The following is a 20953-nucleotide window of genomic DNA, read 5'->3' as shown; positions in this document are numbered from 1 at the left end:
TTCTCTTACAGGTGTAAAACATCTGGATGGGGACATGGCAGATACATACTAGTAGGGAAGGGAAACTCTTTGTTGCAGTCCAGGTGCAGCTGAGCCTCCAGAGATAATGTTTCAAAACGGTTGACGAAAAACTCCCAACTAAGCGCGGGGATATCTTTCTTCAGAAAGTGCAGGAGTAGGAGTTTACTGAGAATAATGGGACGATCTCTCACCACAGTGTCAAATTGGAAATCCAGACACAGGCATAAGCCCTAAAAATGCACAACAAGTACAATCCCTTTACATAGAAAATCCATAAATAAAATTTACAGCTTTCAACACATAAATACCAAAACTATAATTAAATGCACACCAACACACCCTGTCTTAGTGAGAATGCTTAATTTATTTATCCTTCACGCGAAAAATAAACAGAAATTTTGTTGCTAAAAACAAGAGCAAAGTACCTGAAGGGATGGCCTCTTGATTGTGTCCAGTAGCAGCCTGGCCCTGGTGGCCACAGCAGGGTTGACATCCTCCACAGAGGCCAGGAAGCAACAGAAAGCGTGAGCCAAGGCATACTTCAGTAGGTGGTTTTTTGTCACTGCACCAATGTCCAGGAAACGACACAGCACTGCTACCTTCTCGACTGAGAGGATTTCGTGAGAATAGAGAAAGAAATGAATTACTGCTGCAGACAAAGACGGAGCAAGTGAGCTGCCAGATGTCTTCATATAATTCCATGATTCAATAAACAGAATCAGCCCAGAGGTCACAGAGGAAGATGACTGAGATGAGTTAATGTTTTACTAAATATTTGTCTTCGCACAATGTGGTGGTAAAACCAAATGCTTCTTTTTTTTAGCAAAGGCGATGCTTTCAATAAATAAAGTGATTTACTTATCATTCCTCAGATTAAAATCTAAAAATAGACGCTGCACTCTTATACCCATGAGCTCTTAGCCAATGTGGTGTTGAGTGCTAGGTGTCGGTGTGGGCGAGTGTGGGACCGTGCAGTGAGTCAGAACACTAGTTGACTTCATTTAGGAATATATTACATGCATGTGTAGATTTATACCAATATTTCTACCCTACTAAATGGATATAATAACATTAGAAGTGCTCATTGGTCATGACACAGATCAACAGCATCGCAAGCTGACATTGTGATGCATCAGTTCACTACTTGGACAGAGCAAATAGCTCCTCTCTGCTAATCACAATGTGAAAAAACCCCTCATTAATCCCACAATTCCTCTTTGCTGCCTGTACCAAGGTAACCATGGCAACACATAGGGGAGATGTGGGCAGGCAGTGGTTTGGGAAGCCTATTATATAAGCAGATCCTCCTCTCCTCTTCCTGGCGATCCTCATCATTTACAATCGCAACCACAAAGACAAACCATTAAGCCAAAGATATCCATTTTTGATGATCATATCTGCACATGAAGCCGCAAACTGTCTGCGACCATCCTAGGAAGACACGGAGTCTGAAATTTAACGCTGTTACTTTATGACTCACCGGCTTCAAATCGTATTTTCCAGTCTTTGCTGTTGAAGTTTGTGTTGATGAGATTCCAAAAGATGTCTGCCCCATGTGACAAAGACAGGGCGTGGAGAAGCTGCGGCACGGCCAACGAAGCCAGCTGGCAAAACTCTGATTTCAGCATCGACCACAGACTGAAAACAGAAGAGACAGAAGCACAAATGTCACTTAAGGAGTTAGCACAATTAAAAGCTGTAAACAAAAGCATGCATGAGTTCAGTGTTTTTTCTGCATGAGGAGGAGTGTTCTCTGGACACACCAAGGGATGAGCATCTTCTCCTGGATGTAAGCCAGAAACTGCGGGTGATCCTTACAGGCGAGGTATAAACACTCTCCGTGAAGACACAGGATCTTCAGGCAGTTCAGCATGTTGAACAAAATATCAGGCTCCTCAAACTTTGACATTTCCTGAAAATGCAGAAAACGTGTGTGACTCGCAGTGTAACACATATGCACTCAAATAAATCGAAAGAAACATTTTTGAATGCCTCTAGTCTTTGATTTGATATGCAGTTATTCAGACCAAGCACCTGCAGAATGGTGTATATGAGCTTCAAAGACACAGGGAGCTGCTGGTAGGAGAACTTCTTATCAGAGTTATTCTTCATTGCTGGAAAGAAAGAGAAAAAAACAATTGAACTTTTAATTTTGCCTGTACTGTGGCAAAAAACAAGGAAATAGCTCATCCTGTTCTGTCCATCAAAAACAATATCTACCAAGCCTTCCTGCATACTCACAATATCTCACTGGGTTTCTGAAATTTTCTATGGCTTCATGTATATCACTGTTTCTCAGATTTGGTATCAAACTGTTAAACTGCTAAACTGTATTAGTAGAAGTCAAAGTCACAAGCGTCAACTAGCTTAGATATACATCAAGTCCAAAATCCAGTTAAGTTAAAGTCCAGTTAACCCTTAAAGGATGATTGGTATTCATCTGGCAGGTATTATTAATTTAAACATCAAGTTTTAAGCAGAACTGATCGATACACACCTGCGTGATCAGGAGATTGGCTGCTGGGGTTGTCGGTGTGCGTGCCACTCGGGTTGTCTCCTTCCTTGCTTTCATTCTCCACCCCGATGGAGAAATCTGGTGGAGGGGTAAGCAAGGTTTCCTCCAAACAATCTGTGGGCTCCTGTGGAGGAATGAGACTTGTTGGAGCTGAGTGAAAGGCATGCTTTATGTTGTGTGTTTACTCCAAAACAAAGGTAGCACAATTTGACACAGTGTTGTTTTTGGCGCTGTGGTTTGGGACACGTGGAGCTACATGCACTCATTCCAAAGCCCTGCCTGCCAAATGCACAAGGTTAATTCAAAGTTGATGCATAAAAATGCATGCTGTGTGTCTCACCACCAGGCGTATCTCTTCCCGGGGGGTCAGCCTCTCCAGGAGCTCACAGCCCAGCTGGTAACACAGGATGCTGGATTGGCACAGGCTGCACTCTAGGGCCTTCTCATCCTTCTGGCAGGTGTGTGAGCCACCCCACGGGGCCTGGAAGACATTGTTGATGATGCCCACGATATCCTTCCCCAGGCTGCTGTCTAGACCCAGCATCACACCGTCATCCTGGAGCTCCATCTGGGACAGCGGGGGGGAGACGACCATAAAAATAGAGGAACAAAAATTAGAGCACGACACACAAATCTCAAGATCCCACCGGTGGGTATTATTATCATTGTATAGTGTGTATGTGTCATTTTTCTCTACATGAATGACTGAGAAGAGTGACTCGCTTAAACTAGACTGTATAATGTGAGAATGGCTGTACAATAAGAAGGTTTATAACATGAGGACACACAAAAGAGAAGCATCAGAGACAGAACTTTAATCACAATTATAGGTTTTCATCAGGAAGGTGGTCACCTGCTTTAAGATGAGGTCAAACATCAGAATGAAACAGCCAAGGTTCATGTCATCGTCATCACAGTCCAGGTCCAGGGCGCAGTGACCAGCGGCATGACCCAGGTTTTTAAAAGGGCTGCAGCGAAGAGGGCTGCGGAAGGGGCTCCGGAAGGGGCTGGGAAAAGGGCTGAGAGTGTTGTGCTGGCCTCGACGTCCTGGATCTGACACCACACTCACCTGTGAGAAAGGAGAATAGTCATTAAACTGAAATATGTGTTTCTCTTCAGCTGTTAGGGTCACGTTAAAATGAGACAGAAAGCGTTGCGAGGCTGTAAATGTCAGTTAGACTTGTATATATCAATATGCATCACATACCTTTTTCATTATGTTATGTTACATTTTATTATGTGGTCCACAAACAAAAGTGTAAATAAAAGATCTATTCTAAGTAATAAAAAGGCAATGCTTGCAAATATTTGAAAAAAAGCTGTCAAAATATTCTAAACTGAGCATTTGCGGCTTTTATACAACAATTACGCCGTGCTCGAAGCTACGCCTTCTCCTCATTCCTGATGTCTCTGTGTTTATGTCCATCTTCGTCACTTCTAATGTTGTCAGCTCCCTCTCTGTGTGTGTTTATGTGTTTCTGCCAGAGTGTGGTGCTCCAACTCTCTTACTTTAATGCCTCATCTGCACAACTGGGAGCCATTCACTAATCGAGCTCACGCAAGTATATAAAATCTGCCAGACTGTTCACTCAATCTCATACACAATGGCATCATGAAACCTTGTAAACTGACTCCTAGTGTATTCTCTTTAACAGTACAAATGATATATCTTCTCGTAACTCAGGCACACCAGCTCATGCTCCATGCACAAGCTGCCCTCAGCAGCCTGACCTGCCCTCTGTTTAACAAGTGCTACAGCAAGCTGTGTTCGCTGTGTACAGCAAACACCATCCTGACAAAAAGCAAGGTATGACAGCAAATCTCACAAAGCATGTTTACATCTCCTAAAGTTAAACGTGAAGTAATACAGCAGGATCAGCTGCATGTCGACTTAATCTGGAGCCATCTGTGCGGATGTGTGGGTGTCTCTGAACATAAATTTATATTACAGCCAAATTCAATTAATCCCTTGAAGAGAGCTATATTTAGATATTGATGGTTGCCATGGTAACATACAGTCTATTCCAAAATGAACAGTGGGAAATAGAACCAAGAAGAATAGAAACGTGTACACCCCTAATCCAAAAAACACATCGACAGACAAAGCCCTAATAATAGCTATTCAGCTGATGATCTGAGCACAGTGAGGTGATGTGTTCTGATCTGTGTTGTTGTCAACAGCCACTGAAATGAATGGCAACAAATAGCTGAAAATGGGGATTGATGTCTTTTGTCTTATTCTTAGGAGTATTTTTAGCATTGCGGTCCTCCTCACCCTACGAGCTCCAGTGTTGCCAGTCAGATCTGACGCGCGTGCCTTCCTCTGATTGGCCAGTTCCTTCAAAGAGTTCACTCCATCGGAGAACATCCCAATCAGCAGCTGAAGAGGCACCACGATGTCCAGCTCCGACAGCACCTGAGCTCCAACGAGACACACAAAAATGTGGATCATTTATTTATACTTGCTACTTGTGTGGTCTAAATCATAAACCAATCAGTCGGTGATAACCATAACCTGAACCCTATGGTATCAATTCTATAAATAGTTCTGGAGACAAACAGCCATTCAACTAACACACAGGATTTTTTCCTTTTCTCCAAAACATAGGGTTAGTGTTAGAAGGCATCACAAGGTTAATATACTTCTCACAAAGTAAATAGATTTAGTGTTATTACTTTTTGTCATCCTTAAAACCATACACTTGTACATGTCTGCATTACAGTTATTTTGAATGCATGCAGGTTTATAACTCTAGTCTATTTTTTGGGAATACTGGGCGGCGTCAGTTAATACCTTAAAAACTTTGGCTAGTAATATAAAAGCTCCGTATTTGGCAGAAAATTAGACTGCTGCCTGTGTGACTTTATCACACCACATGCCGAGAAAACATTAAACTGAAGCTCAACTTCTGTATTTGCTGTGAACGTGACCTATTTACTCCAGCTAAATTAATACAATCTCTTGATCACAGTTGTGAGAGAAAACTTGAAATTGATCCATGTATACAGGGCGGCAAGCTGTGAGTGCATATGGGATGAAAGGCTAAATCCCTCCTATCTCCATCCGTCTCATTCTGTGACCCAGATCCATATTCAGCAGGGCCCCTGCCCAGACTCTCGCACTCTACGACAACCTGTGCAATTCACACTCACTGTGGATAGAACGGCGGGATGAGAACTTGACACAGGACGGCGTGTTTCTGTGTGCTTTCGTGTGTTTGTGTGTGCATGCTTACATGAAGCCACAGCAGAGCCTGCTCTTGCACAGACGCGGGGTAGCCAGAGAATCTGCAGCTGATGAAGCCAAACATTTCCTCCATAGAGAAGGGAAGTGGGCACAGCTCAATATCAAACATCTTGCTGTGAATAGAATAACAGCAGTACCATATAAATTCATCCACATAGCGATCCTTTGATACTGTTACACAATGAGTGATGCTAACTTGTAATATTTTAAGTTTTTTTTTAAATTATTATTATTGTGCTGCAATTTTACTGCAAGCATCTCTGCCCACTGTATGCAATATATGCCATGAACAGTTAAGGGAGATGGATATACCTGAGCACTTCCCGGAACTCTTTGAGCTGGTTGTCGGGCACCTCAGTACGGATGGCCTCCAGCCACTCAGGCATAAAGCACTCCCACAGTGGCTGACTAATGACGTTGTAAGGTATTAGACACAGGATGCGGTTCAGACCCTCTTTCAGCTGTGTCACTGTGCTACATGACTTATCCCAGTAACCGCCCACCTGAGAAAAATGTGCATAGACCAGTTTAGACCAGTGAAAACTCTCCTTCATGTAAGGTATTAAAATCCTATGATCTTATGATGACGCTGTAATATCTTACCCTTGCAAATTCTACAGGTTTGGGCAGCAGGCACATGACCATGACATCAAAGCGCACTTCACACACTGTCTTTAGCCACTTTGTGACAAACTGGGGCTTCAACTTCTCCACTAGGCTTCCGACTTCGTCGTCCATCATGTAGGCGGTGGAGTGAAACCACTGGAAGACCATGCTGACCAGCCGAGCCAGACTCTCTGTGGGCGTGTTCTCATTGGGTGTGCACAGACTTACCTGCAGATGTGAACAAAGAAACTCGGAAATTGAAAAGAGAAGTGATGAGAGGCAATGTGCCATACACATCGTTTTTGCCTGCTCCCTGTTACTGACAGATACAGCGACCCCCTGTGATTACGCACCAGGAACCAGATGCCAAACTGACTTAGAAGGCGCTGGTCATGCTGGTCATCCTCTTTGTTATCAAACTCAATGTTGTCCAGAGAGTGGTGGGAGGCAGACAGGCCCATCTGACGACGCCGATTCAACTCAAACTCACGCTGCTCTGCATGAATTTCTGCCTCTTTTAGGAGGCTGGAGGTATACACAGGATAAGAGAGGGATTTGAGAGGGCACAGAGAGAAGGTCATATGTGAGATAGAGCAAAGGAGAAAGAGCAGAGGAGAAAATCTCACTTTTTTTCGTTTGTTTTTGTTATTTGTTTAATCTGAACTGAGGCAGCATTGTTGTCTTTATATTTGTCTTGAAGTGTGCTTCACAGAGTCACAACTATATGCTCTGTAACACCGTGCATGTACCTGATAACGGCTTCCACGGTGCACACTAGCTCCTCTGCTCCGCACTCACGGGTGTTGATGGGAGGGGGCGAGGTCTGGTACAGATGGGTCTCCGCCGCAGCCCCCACCTCGCTGCTGTGGTGGTTGACATGGCAACGCTTGCAGTAGCGGACAGGCCGGTTGCCATGGCGCCCGCAGCAGCCGGCTGAAAAGCAGGTGACCACAGCCCTTCTAACATGAGAGCTACAGTTCTGCAGTTTGAAGCCAAGAAACAAGGGGGGGAGCAGAGGGAAGAGAAATCAGTTTGTTTCTATTCTTGTATAATAGAAAAATAAAAAAAACACTTCCAATAACGCCTGATGACAATCGTCTAAAAATAAACATCTCTCAGGGCTCAAAGGCAACTCTGATAATGAATATCACTCTCTCCGAAGATACAAGGATCTGTCCACATCTAAAGCAATAGAACAAGTCTTTATGTGTCCCCGCGGTGTCTCAGGTTTCTAAAAATAAAAAGCATGGCACTAGAGAGCCACCCTAATCTGATCAGTCTCTAATCTTGTGCCATTAGAGGCATGAATTGCTCCCTATCAAATTAACATATCTGGCCTCAGATGGTGAGTGCTCTTATTCATCCATGTTGCTTTGAACAACAAAAAAATGCTACTCTGATAATACTCATACTGTTGTTCTCGCATCACGGCTCTTAGATATCATTATGTACTCAAAAGTAGCTATTTTAAAATGACAAGTAATGCCTCATTTATGAGTAATATGTCTCAGCTAACACTGAAAGAGCTAGCACAAATCTCAGTTGGAGAATGATTGGAACAAAAGCTGCTCCAAAAGGGAGGTGGTGAATTATAAACGGCTGGGCAAACCATGGTGGAGGCCAGCTGTTTCAGAGGACAAAGAGAGGCAGCTGCTGACCTGACGGGAATACCTGAGATCATCATCACGCACTCAGTTTTCCCAGTGTCTCCCAGGAAACAAGCAGGAAGCACTCAGCAACAGCAAACAAAGATCAGGCCCCAAAGATCAGGTTATTTTGAAAGGTCTTTACTGAGCTGCTTCAGTGAATGGACTCTTCAGGGGAGATTCAGATTCACAAATAAATGAGCTAACTATGGATCACAAATAAAGTGTATCTAAGTTCATGTTTTCACAGGTCAGGGAAGTCCTCTATGTTTTACCAGTGTATTGTTTGCTGTGGAGACTTTTATTATTGTGAGGAAGTCAGGTTAATAAGTAATGGCAATGACTGAGAGTACACAGCACCGTTAATGTCATTATGCTGCAGTGTAAATGTCTTACCTTCTTTTGACAAATGGCAGATATCTCTGCTGCAAGAAAAATAAACATAACTGAAATACAACTGTTTGCAAAAAACATACGTATGTCTTGAAAATTGGTTATATTTTCATGGAAATTAGAACCTCAATATAAAATATATGGCAGCTTGGAACACAACGCATAGCAGCTAATAAAGGTTTTATTGTAGAGTGCATACGTATCTTATCTTTACTCAGCACCTTTTTGACTGTAAATGCTCACCTTGGGGCAGGAGTACATCAACAAGCCATTCAGCGTGATCTCTGGAAAGGTCGAAGAAATTATTTAACAATGCATGACTTATGTGTATGATATAAATACAGTCATTCCAACTGGTGTATACACATCGGTATCAGCTTCCTTACAGAGCTGGAACACAAAAATATCTTCTCAATAACAAAAAAAAACCCTGAAAAGCCAATTTTATTATAATAGTCTCTGCGCTAAAAAAAAAAAGAGAGACAAGTGGATGTGCTTTTTTGTAATGATGATCTCATTATTGGCACAAGGGAATTATGTAACCATGCCAATGTGTTTCCCCTGGGTTACAAAGAGGAATAATGAGGGAGGCGGTAGGTGATGTTTGTTTGCAATAGCATCCCACTCAAGGAGGGGGAGGATTGAGGGATGGAGGAAAGAGGTGAAACAGATGCGTACCCTGCTATCCTCTGGCTGCACTCTTCACATATATAAAGAGGAGGGGGCTTGTCTCCCAAGGCCACAGAAAGAGTAGGATCTATACACATCTGCAAAAGTAATAAAGTTAGTCTGAGATAATGGAGGTGATATTTGAAAAATTAACACATTATATTCAATGTTTTATTTGCAACCAAGATGAAATACAGTAAAAGTAATGAGGTTTTCTTAGGTTCCAAATAGCTAAATAATAGGACACTTACACTTTACACACATTGACCACTTTGTTAGGTATACCTTGGCATTCAAACGATGCTCAGTTGTTACTAAGCGGGCCCAAAGCGTGCCACCACCTGCAGCCTGAGCTGTTGAAATAAGTCTTCTAACCTAAGTATTCTAACCGTAGCATCTGAATGTAGCAGCAAAATGAAGGCTCCTCAACCAGGTATCTTCTATTGTCCAATTTTGGTGAATTGTGGTCTCAGTTTCCAGTTCTTAGCTGACAGGAAGAACATCCAGTGTGGTCTTCTGCTACTGTATCCCATCTTCACTGACTGTAGTTGCACTTCTCTGACCTCTAACATCAACAAAGCATTTTCACACATTTTCTCTTTTTTCAGGCCACTCTCTGTAAACCTGAGAGACGCATGTGTAGGCAAACGCAAGAAGACAAGCAATTTCTGAGATACGCAGACCAACCTGTCTGACACCAACAACCACATTAAAGTCAAATCGCTTTTTTTCCCCCATTCTGATGCTCAGTTTGAACTTCAGTAGGTGTCTAGATAAATGTTGATGCTGCCATGTGATTGGCTGTTAACAGGTACACCTAATGAACTGGCCAGTGCATTTTGTCAATTATAAGCACAGCGATTTTATAACATATGATGTAAATTTAAGAAGTTCACATTTTCCACGTGTCCCTGTCACATATCTAGGCTACTCTCTCACCCAACAAATCATGTGACGCCTTTACCTGTGTCCCCACGCCTCTGTGTGGATGGCTGCGTGCATATGCTGCTCCACTGTCTTGCAACCTGTGCCTGGCCCTGTGCTAAACACCAGTGCTCGTGGCCTCAATGTTCAGATGGTGCACTGTAATTCACTGTGCTTACTCGATGCCACCCTATCCTCAAGGGCTGCATGGGGTCACCGCTTTCAATTAAAGCCCCCCTTCCCCCACCATACCCCCTTCTTTGCTTCTGGTAATTGAAATCCACCCCCTTTCTACCCGCCTGTTCCTACTCTGTCCGTTTGTGCACAGCTGAGTAAAGGCTGACAAAGCAGAGCAGCACCAATCGCTGATATAAAGTAGCTTAGAATCGGACATGGCAATCTAAGCAAGGCCATATAAGACCTTCCCCTATGCTTACCCCATTCATTTCTCAAGGGAAGACTATCTATTTATGCATCCCAGAAGCATAAAATATTTAAGCTTTAATGATTTTTGAGATTGCAGTCACCTTAACAGCAGGTTTATTGATGGCATTGTGGCATTCGATATGTTGACAGTGGATGGGATTCCAGGCTGAACCAGGAAATGGAAGAGAGAGAGAAATAAGAAAAACAATTGACAGGTGACCACTTTGATAAGTCTAAAGTCTGGTAAAGAAGTAGATGTGGCATAAAGAGAATCTGACCTGTGTACTGCAGTCCTCTGTATTCACTGATGGCTCCTGGTGGCTTCAGGTTCGGCCAGTAATGAAACAGCATCTGCACAGCTGGAGGTTTAACTTGGGATGGGCCATAGGATATGACATAAAGCAGATCCTGCATACAAGATAAACATCATATGTACATGAAAGTGCTGGTATATTTAGGTACATTTGAATATGAATGCAGACAAAGTAAAATAGTAAAGACTAAATCTAAATTTAAAGTAAAATGTAAAAAACAGTAACCAGTAGGCAACGTATTCAGGAGCAAGCAGGGGTGTGTAATGCTGCAAATTATGATATCAATGAGATACCAAGTAAATAAAGGCCAGTATTGCTGATACCACTACCAGCAGAGATACTTTTAACCTATAAAGGCAGCTTATGTAGAGGAGCCCAGCCTTCATCTTTTAGCTTTTCATTTATTTTAAGCTGCAGGGGTTTGTGTTATATTAATGCAACAGCAATACCAGCTGTGTGTTAAATATGAAGCTACGTGCTATTAGCTTAGCAAAGAGAAAAGACTAGAAGCAATTTAAAAAGCTGGCCTGGAATGTAAAAAAAACAGGATGTGGTTCAAGGATAAATCTGTGCTAGCTTTTCTCATGATAAGCAAATCGTAATTGTATTCTTTCAGTACTATTCAGTACTAGTGGGTACTGTTTTCTCCAGCCTCTAGTCTTTTTGCTAATGTAGCTGAACGGTCTGCTTGTTAGCTTCATATTTAGTGCCACTTTTTTGTTAGGCACAGTACATTTCATATTTCTGCAGATAAAAATAAAAGACTCTTAAATCTACATTATGTATCTAAAAGGAGAAATACCTTCCACACTTCCTGTTTGTACTTCATTAGACATTCCAGCAGCTGACAGTGATAAACTAGAAAGAAGCAGAGATCAGATTAACTAAAAGGCAGTTATTACAGTTGCCTTTGGATATCTTAATACTTTGAATATGATTGTTTACCTGGATTTGACGTGTACTGCATTGCAATCATGAGCATAGATGAGGCAGACAAATTGACATAGGCTGGGACTCCCCCCTCCTTCCTACTGGACCCCACTATACACAGGCAAAGAAGGGAAAGAACAATAATGTGAAGGATCACTTCTTTTGTTTGTTGCAGTACAATAGTTGAGAGACAAGTGAATGTGCAAGCCTTAAACCTTTACTTGTCTTTCTAGACATATCATTTAGCAGTTTCATTATGACTGTCTTGTGATAAGTCATACTCACATATAGCCATGGGAAGGAAAGAGGTGCTCAGGTATTCAATGATGTCTTTGTGGAGGAAAGGGGGAAATGTGGCTAAAGTGGAAATCATAGTATAGGGCAAAGTGCTGAGAATATCATCGTTCAGAAAAGGCAGGAGGCAAGTTGTCGTATAAAAAATGGATTGTCCCAGGTCTGAGAAGAAAGGGAAAATGCAAAAAAAGACAAAGAGAGATACACAGACACTCCTTCAATCAGCTGTACATACAGTATTAGCATACTGTATGCAGCCACAGATGTCAAAATTTCATGAAATTTCAGTTATTTATTAGTAGAACTGAAAAAAAAATACTTGGAAATGTGAGCTTCTTTAAAAGCCACTGAAGTAAACTTTACCCTCGGGAAAAGTAGAGAAATCTAGTCAAGCAAATGATTTTTTATGCATTTGAGGGTTTGTCTGTTTTTTAACAATGGTCAAATATTCATGAAAAGTAAGAGCACTGACTGTGATGCAGCCTTGGCTGTGAAAAACTGTGTGGATGTAACTCATTCTCTAATGTGTTTGTGATGTGTTAAAACAGCATTACACTTGCCTATGTGTGTTTCCCCTTATATATTTGCACATGACAACATAAGTAAAAACATTTCTCCCACTTTGCATAACAAACATGCAGTCAAGTATGATACACAGAAGAGAAGGCCTATGTCTGGTGTATCCAATGGCTTATGAACGATTAAGTTGACAGGATCCAGCGTGCTCCCAATCACCCCATGCATCCCTCAAGATCCTCAGCAGGACTTCTCTCCTCCCGTTACAAAAGAGGCCAAAAAAGCAGCAGTGGCTTCATGCAGGCCAGACGGTTCGGGGATGATGATGACAAACAGTGGTGCACTGGGCCTTGACTCACCATGCTGACCGTGCTGCAGCAGGGGCACGAGGTCAAGCAGGGTCACGAGGGTCACATAGAGGCCCTGATAGTCCAGAGAGGGGTACTCTGAGAGCTGAGCGTCCCGACTCTGCTGCCCCTGCCCCCCGCGGTCTGACGGGGCATCGCGCAGAACGCTGTAAAGGAGGGAGCGAGTAACTGTAGGGTTGATGGAACTGACTTGTGGTCTTAGAGATGGGGTGAGTGGGAATGGCACAGGAAAAAGACACATGGTCATGGGCACGGCCAAATTGGAAGCTTCCTGGTTCTCCTTCCTGCCTGTGCGGGACAGAATGCTGCTCCGGGGCGGGAGGGGAGGGGAGGGAAGGTAGGAGAGGGGAACAAGGGAAAAAAAGAGACAACAAAGACACAAAAAAACAGCACATTACATTGAAATGGCACTACAGAGACAGCGTAAATAGAAAAAAACAAACCCAGATAAACCCCACATAGGATGCAGTGTCTCACTATTTAACTGTATAACTGCAGGCACGGGCAATTTTTCCCTGCGCTGTCTGTTCCGTGTGACTTTAATTGAATTTATCTCGTTTTGTCTATCTTTGCACTTGGAAAACAAACAAAAAAAACATGAGCACAAACTGCAATGATCACTGCATCTCATGCGTATCTGGTGACAAGGAGCAAAAATATAAAAAATGGCATGTTTTCAGTGGCAACCCCATACTTCTCCAAAAAGGGACAGCTCAAACGGCTGTCCCTCGATGGCTGCCATCTTCCAATCGGCAAGGTCAGTGGCTACCATGCAAAAAAAAAAGGCCAATGAGCCATAACAGTATATTTTCCAAATGAAATTTCCTTGTCTTTAGTGGGGCTGTCAAGGATGGGAGTGACACCAAATTGGTTCGGGAAAATACAGAGGTGACACTTTTGAAACATGCTTCAGCCAGTAATAAACATGTGTGTGAGGTTAGATCAAGTGCTCTTAGGTCACAGCACATGTTTATTGCACCAGAGAAATAATGTCTGTATGCATACATTATGATACTGTACCAGTATCATCAGGAGAAATAATGAGATCCAACAGGCATATGGATTCAGGTTTCTAAAATAAATGTAACAACTAATCTACAGTAGAGGAGAAACTATAATGACAAAGGAATAGGTTGTATCGGGGGAGATGACTGGTAGCATTATGTTTGTGAGCTAATGCAGGATGGACAATTGTGTTTGCTGTCCCCTGGGGAAAGGTGGTGGACATATTCGATTTTAAAAGAGGAGAAAAACAAAAAAACAAAAGCAAAAACTAGTCGGGTTGAGTGTGGAGCGTCTAGGGTGGAGGAGGGAGGAGGGGGAGGGCCAGAGAGCATTGCTCTTTCTTTTTCTTTTTTTTTCTTTCTTTTTTTTACTGCACATTATTAAAGAGCTAAGCTGTTCTATCAGGCAAATGATTGGGATTTACCATGAGAGCCCAGATTATAAATGTTGATGTATTGCTTTTTTTTTTGGCTTCTTTTTTTTTAAAAGGTCACTCAAAAAGTAGAGTTGCAGCATTTGGAGTTACATGGCAAGTGAGAAAGGGGATTTCTTTTTTTTTTCTCAGATTTTTAACATGGCATAAGAACAGTATAAGGTACCATCATGTGACTGATCCCCTCAAAGTTATACTCTGTAGGATTTAAGTCAGCGTAGATTCATTAAACTATGTAATCAAAGCTGTGTTATTATACAGCATAAACTCAAACAGGACTTATAGACAACGACAAGACTGTATCTCAGAGTATGACTTTTTCACTGCCCATATTTCATATAGAAAACATCATTAATTTGAACAATGAACATAGACATAAACATCAGACGCGCTCACACGCACACGCGCGCACACTGAACATATACACGCAAAGACACACGCATATGTGCACACATACACACAAAACGACACGAGAAAATTACAAACGACACATAAAACACATGTAGAAATGCACTGATACGGACACATGACATACATTTACTGTCAAACCCTGCGCTGTCGTTGCAAAATCATGGACTACATGTGTGTATCAGTTACTCAAAGCACATGTTTCCTGCATTAACATGTTGACAGGTGTGTGAAGTGAAACAACTGTGCTGTGTCTGAAATAATGGCTAAACAGTCTGTTGCAACGTCAGTGCTCACTGATACAGAGAGCTCAGTCTGACGAAGCCGTGCCTCATCTTTAAGAACGCGTATAAAACTTGCTGGTAAAGAGATAACGTAACCCTCTAGCTGACCTGAAATTTGTGCATGAATCAACAACCTCCTCCTTTGGCTATTTCTTTTCTGCGAAGATGACACACACCTGCTCCACTTCTCAAGGCTCGCTACTCCCACTTTCCCACTCTCTCTCCCTTTTGATTTTTTCTTCTATTTCTTCACCCCGGGCTTCAGAAGGCACAGGTGTATGGATAATCCTGGAGTCCCCGCTGAGGAATCCAGACTCCTCTAATGGTGGGCAGAGTGATTTTGTTCTGCATATCTGAGGCTAAGAGACTGTGCTTCGGGAAAATATCAAAGAACCGTTAACAGTGGCATCATATTGAGTGACTCTTTTCTCGCTCGCTTGATACTGCCCCGCAGAGGCACAATCGTCACTCGAGTTAATGCCCATTCCCAGAGTTGCCACCCCTGTCACGCTCAATCTGTGCCCTGAGAGGCTACATTTGAAACACCCCAGTGACTGGTTCAGGACAGCCCTTCAGCAAAGTATGGAGTATCCAGGATACTCTGTGAGCACCACGGCAGAGGAATAATCCTTATGGATGGCTGAGGAGTTGTGTAGAATTGAGGCCAGCAGCCAATCTCAAATAGATTGCACCCTAAGCTGATAATAATGATAGAAGTGAGGCCCACCATTTTTTTTTATATAAATTAGCTAATAAGAAAAGACAGTGCCTCTGTTCTCACTGAAGCTGGCGGGTAGTAATACTGGAACCACAAGAAATATCCTATCTCTGCAGAGCATGTCTGGAAAAATGAAGCTCCAACTGGACAGAGAGGGGAAAAAAAAGAGGAAATAGTGCTCTATTAAATTAGACGTGTTCAAAATGGCTGCCTACTTGACCTATGCTGGAAGAGGAAATAACAGGCTGTTCCCTTCACAGCACCCAAGAGAGCAGGCTGACCCTGCAACTGCATAGCCGGAGGAGCTGAACTCCAGGCCCTCTGGGAAGGACACAGCAAACCGCCTCAGGAAAGCGTTCATCTAGCAACCGACCACTGAATCAATAAACATCACTGAGCCATCTATCTCCGCAGCTGCCTTAAAAAGACGACACCATAATTACACAGGAAATCTGCTACAGTCTGTATCTTTCAGAGCAGAAGAGGCGAGGCAACATCTGCCATGATGGCCACTTCCCTAACTTCTTGCTGACATTATGAATTGATACGAGACATTGAATTGTGTCACTGTCATGCCTTTGAGAAAGTGTGTCAGAGCGACCTGCTGTAATTAATCTCATCTGATTGTGAAGGAAGCTAATATCAAACATTCTACAATCTTTACTTCACCTGGTGGCTCCAGAGCAGGGTACTTACCTGAGCAGGGTTTGGGAAAAGTATTTCAGTGTGTTTGCAATGTCTGTTCCGGAGGGCACTGGGTAAATATTGTGTTGCACACGGTTGTGATACTCTTGCAAGTATCGTATCTTAGAGGCAACTGGACAAAATAAAGAGCAGAGCAACAAGCAAATCAACACTAGTGAGATATGATGCACGACAGCAAAGCCATATATCATGTAACTGAACAAGCTGTTAGGTAGCATTTAACATGAATCCTTCAGCTATGAAGTTAAACAAAAAGTCTGTTTTCCCATGGTTCTCTGGCCTTCACCGGGTGACCTTTTTTGTCATAGCAGCAGGTCACAGGAAGCCCTAGAGGAGGCAGTAACCTACTGCTTACAGAAACAAGCTCACACACGAAAGGTTGCCAGTTCAAGTCCCAAGACAAGCTGGGAAAATGTGGTTATAGCGAACACGAAAGGGGGCTTAAGAAGCAACACAGAGGAACATTTCTGTAATGAGCCCAGCTGGCTGCACTATATTGAAGTAATCTCTGTAGGTTCAGATATGACTGTGCTGTTTGTTGTTAGGAGTTCAAATATGTTGAAGTGGGTGATCGCTGACCCATTTTCTGTGACTTTAGGCAGGAATGTTTAGCTTCCTTCCTGACCTGTAAATGACAAACCCCAAAATAAAAATAACAGCTGCAGGCTTGGAGGATTGTCTGGTCAAAGCATGTGCTGCGATAAATACTGAAGCACAGCATCTTTCCGGTTCATCATAAAATTAAACCTCCTCGGAAAGATAGGACTTTTTTAAAAAATATTTTTCAACCTTTTAATAATATTTCGAGCTGTTAGTCACAACAGCAGATTCAGCGTTTTCTGTTCATTCCCTCACTTACTGTCTACCAAACAACAGGAGCAACACCCAACTTTTAACCAGCTGATGGGGCTGGGAACCCCTAACACTGAGTTTGACCCCGTCTTTTATCTATTGTTTACGGTAAAAAAATAAAAAATATAAAAAAACAGAAGACAGCGGCTGGTGTCCACCTGTTCACAACCAGCGAAGTGGAATGAACAACAGACGTCAATATAGTGTGATCAGACCCCACGATTGATCAATATGAAGCCACCATATTGTTCAGTAGCCTGTCAGGTCGACCTTGAGACCAACATTACACTTCGCTTTTCCCACGCGCCTCAGCCAGCCACGTCAATCAAAATCAAATAAAATAGAAATAAATAAATCGGACCACAGAGCGATTCGGACATGGAATTGTTCCATCAACATGCAGAGAAACAGAGGGTGATTCAGTGGCTCTCTGTGTGCACTGAGACCTCCAGCCATCCTCTGCAGTGAGAGGACGTGTTGCAACCTGCCTTGGCAACCGCGGTTTCATCACCAAGGACAGCTCCCCTTGTTCGCTTTCTTGGTTAAACCAAAAAAAAAAAAAAAAAAAAAAAAATCAGTTTCCAGCCCCCTCACAAGACAAAACAGAAACACGCACGCACGGATACACACAGCCGTACTTACACTGCTCTGCCTTCGTAGACATTTCGCAGACACTTGGGGAAACATAAAACCCAGACTGTCAGTTGTTTTGATAGGTTTTTCCCTTCCCGGCGTTGTGTTTCCCTCAGTCGTGAAAAAGTGACTATGCCCCCTTGCAGCCCAGGCTCGTCTTGATTGTACCACTTTGCACGACGGATTTATACGCTGTGGTGTTTTAGCTGTGCTTCGGTCGCTTTTGCGATCTTTGAACGGAAATAAAGGGAGGGCTTGTTTTGTAAATCGTTTTTATATATATTTTTTGAGGTGGTGGTGGGGATTTTGCTCTCTCGTTGCAGAGATGGGTGGTGACATATATGTGACACACCACACCTTTCCAAATGGACTGATCCGGCTTTGACAAATTGTCATTCAAGAATTCCGACAACCCTGTTTGAGCTGATTATAGGAGGGAAATACTAAGCACCTCCGCTTATTTGCCTCAGTGATGCTTTACATGTGTGTATTTGTAATGCATGAAATGCTAAACATGCAACAGATGGTTGTCACACCTTCTTAAACATGTCCTTGAGAAAACATCGTGGGTTTTCTTTCCCCTATTTTATATAAATACAGCATATTGGCCACCGTGGATTGGCAGCGTGTCCTAATATTTTTATACTGATATTTAGTAATATTAATATTAATCTCCACTATCAGCTGGGCGCTTTAAAGAGTACATTGTTATCCAATAACACTTTCGAGCTATAAATGTGCATGTGTATGAATACTTAAGCCTGTGTCTAAATGCAGCATTTCTCATTTAAGCGGCACTTCCGCTAGTAGATGCAGGAGTGAACGATAAACAGACCCTACGGTCTGAGGTCCTGACAGACCCTTCCCATCATGGTTTCTGCCAAGAATTTTGTCTATACTCCTAACTGATGAAAATGATATCCTCAAAGTGTGTTAAAGCAAAAATGTTGTCTTTTTTTTTATATATCACCCTCAAAACAGTCAATAATCTCAGAAATAAAATACACAATAGTTATCATATGTAACTGTTTATATAGGAAAATAGCTCAGTCAGACTTCAGATTTAACAAAGGTTTTACTTTTTTTCACGAGATTTTACACAGTGGAGAGAGGTTCACACAGTGACATTGCTTGGGTGTCTGTCTGCAGAGTTCCTGTAGAAATCAATCATGTTGAGGTATTCTGGCCTTGTCTTCGATATTCTGGGATATGATGCATGATCCAACCAGCCGGGGCCAGGAGAGTCACAGCAAACACGCATAAGGCAAAGGTAGACTGCTGTAAGAAAGTCCAATAAAATATAACCATGAGTGTTTTATTCACAGACACTGCAAATGTAATCTACATGAAAGGTTATAATACACATTCAATGCAGTGTTAGTGTTTGAGCTCTCAAATATCTTCTTTCATATGTTAAGTTGAACAGAAAGGACTAAGCCAATGAACACGACAGAGGGTCCCAGTCTTAGTGACTCACTGCGTGATATAACTTCACCGCCACCACCCACTTATATTTTCCTGCCATAATATTCTCTCTGTACCTCTCCACCATGGTATTCCTAACCTGGGATGAGCTTTGTAAAAGCCCCTATGGATGTCCCTTAGGACAGATCAACAGATTTATAGTGGCATAAACACTTCCTGCTATGCTGCAGTTCCATCATAGGATCCCTTTACAGAGGCCAGAGCATTGCACTGACTTATAAATAACAAATGAATAAAACATCTCTTCCACTCTGCAGACTGGGGAATGCAGTTCGCTTGAATTCTTCGCATTAAGGGCATTTGAACCATCACAGACATTGACTTCCAATGACTGACTATTTTATATTGTTTGCATTTTTATGCCACCATAGTCCCTAAAATGGCATTACTTGTGGTTTAGCATCCATTCAGTACAGGAAAAATATTACTGCAGTTCTTGCTTTTGTTGCAGGACATTATACAGTGTAGATATTCAAGGATGTCTGCCTGTTCAATTACAAGTACAATAAAAGTTAGTCAGTCCTACCACTGGCCCAATCTTTTCCTTGGGTGGCTTGCTGCAGATGGTTGACCTCTGATTTTGCTTAATGTTCTTCAGCAGCAGCAACCTGGTTAGTGTGGGTCTCCTAAAAAGCAAGGACATCTTTCTTGAGACAGCTCACAGTAAATCTCGTTCACAGAAGAAAAATGTGTCTCTGGAAACTTCTCCTCACATCCTGTGAGATACTGACAGATAGCCTGTACTTTTATCTAATTCCCATCACTCTTCCAGGGAGGAGTTACTTCCATGGACCAAAGACACTTGTATAAACATACAGAATGAGTTCTCATCACAGCAAATTCGGTCTTGGTTGTGTGCCTGAAGATTAAAGTGGACTGAAAGGGGGAAATATTGGTTACAAAACACTGATTTCGAGCCTGAATGAGCACACAAGGTGTCTTTTTTAATGCTGAACAGTCGTTAGTTAAGCACACAAAGTCCTAAATTAAGAACACAGCGATCAATTGTTGGCAATTGTTTACAACATTTTTCTCTCTAGAAAGTACACAGGACACAGAGTGCTGAAGAAGTAATATGCATTTGCTGGATTTTTGATAATCCATGTAACAAATATTGATTAATATTGATAATACAACAACAGCATTCAATTTAATTCAAGTTTATATATATATAGTACCAGCTCACCACAATAATCACCTGAAAGTGTTCTATACTGTAAGATAAAGTTCCTACAGTATTGGAGAAAACCTCAAGCCACCCCCAATGAGCGCATACTTTGCAACCATGGGAAGGGGAAACCTCCCTGTAAACAGGAAGAAATCACTAGCAGAGCCAGACTCATGGAGGGGAAGCCATCTGCAGAAGCCAACTGAGGGTGAGGGGAAAGAGAAAACATAAAGTCCAGTAATAACCTGAGCCTATAGCAGGATAACTAAGCGAAAGTTTAGGGTTTGTTGATCCAGCCCCAACTATACCTTTTATCAAAAAGCAAAGTGTTGAGTCTAGTCTTAAAAGTAGAGACAGCGTCTGTCTCGTGAATCCAAACTGGGAGCTGGTTCC

The 20953-nt window shown here is 42.3% G+C and overlaps 1 protein-coding gene across 7 annotated transcripts in view; it reads right to left on the bottom strand.

Annotated features, from left to right (window-relative positions):
• Nucleotides 1-18274, bottom strand: part of unc79 (unc-79 homolog, NALCN channel complex subunit) — a 32576-nt gene extending 14302 nt beyond the window's left edge. For 2 of the 7 annotated variants that reach the window (XM_026151986.1, XM_026151988.1), the window contains exons 1-25: nucleotides 17917-18274; nucleotides 16414-16534; nucleotides 12861-13174; nucleotides 11977-12147; nucleotides 11707-11802; nucleotides 11564-11619; nucleotides 10726-10855; nucleotides 10549-10613; nucleotides 9107-9195; nucleotides 8672-8712; nucleotides 8432-8460; nucleotides 7139-7368; nucleotides 6743-6914; nucleotides 6387-6617; nucleotides 6096-6286; nucleotides 5773-5896; nucleotides 4812-4952; nucleotides 3390-3605; nucleotides 2877-3104; nucleotides 2519-2660; nucleotides 2056-2135; nucleotides 1785-1933; nucleotides 1502-1659; nucleotides 447-628; nucleotides 50-251 (exon numbers count right to left, since the gene is read on the bottom strand). In XM_026151986.1, coding sequence (XP_026007771.1) covers nucleotides 50-251; nucleotides 447-628; nucleotides 1502-1659; nucleotides 1785-1933; nucleotides 2056-2135; nucleotides 2519-2660; nucleotides 2877-3104; nucleotides 3390-3605; nucleotides 4812-4952; nucleotides 5773-5896; nucleotides 6096-6286; nucleotides 6387-6617; nucleotides 6743-6914; nucleotides 7139-7368; nucleotides 8432-8460; nucleotides 8672-8712; nucleotides 9107-9195; nucleotides 10549-10613; nucleotides 10726-10855; nucleotides 11564-11619; nucleotides 11707-11802; nucleotides 11977-12147; nucleotides 12861-13174; nucleotides 16414-16534; nucleotides 17917-17938 — 3580 coding nt within the window. In that variant the 5' untranslated portion in view covers nucleotides 17939-18274. Of the gene's footprint in view, nucleotides 1-49; nucleotides 252-446; nucleotides 629-1501; nucleotides 1660-1784; nucleotides 1934-2055; nucleotides 2136-2518; nucleotides 2661-2876; nucleotides 3105-3389; nucleotides 3606-4811; nucleotides 4953-5772; nucleotides 5897-6095; nucleotides 6287-6386; nucleotides 6618-6742; nucleotides 6915-7138; nucleotides 7369-8431; nucleotides 8461-8671; nucleotides 8713-9106; nucleotides 9196-10548; nucleotides 10614-10725; nucleotides 10856-11563; nucleotides 11620-11706; nucleotides 11803-11976; nucleotides 12148-12860; nucleotides 13175-16413; nucleotides 16535-17916 lie in introns of those variants that run through there. The other 5 variants (XM_026151989.1, XM_026151991.1, XM_026151987.1 and 2 more) reach the window with 4 other exon arrangements.
• Between the last annotated feature and the right edge of the window lie 2679 nt (nucleotides 18275-20953).

The sequence above is a fragment of the Astatotilapia calliptera genome, chromosome 19 (genome assembly GCF_900246225.1).
Source record: "Astatotilapia calliptera chromosome 19, fAstCal1.2, whole genome shotgun sequence".
Classification (NCBI taxonomy): Eukaryota; Metazoa; Chordata; class Actinopteri; order Cichliformes; family Cichlidae; genus Astatotilapia; species Astatotilapia calliptera.
This window is presented reverse-complemented; position numbering and strand designations above follow the sequence as displayed.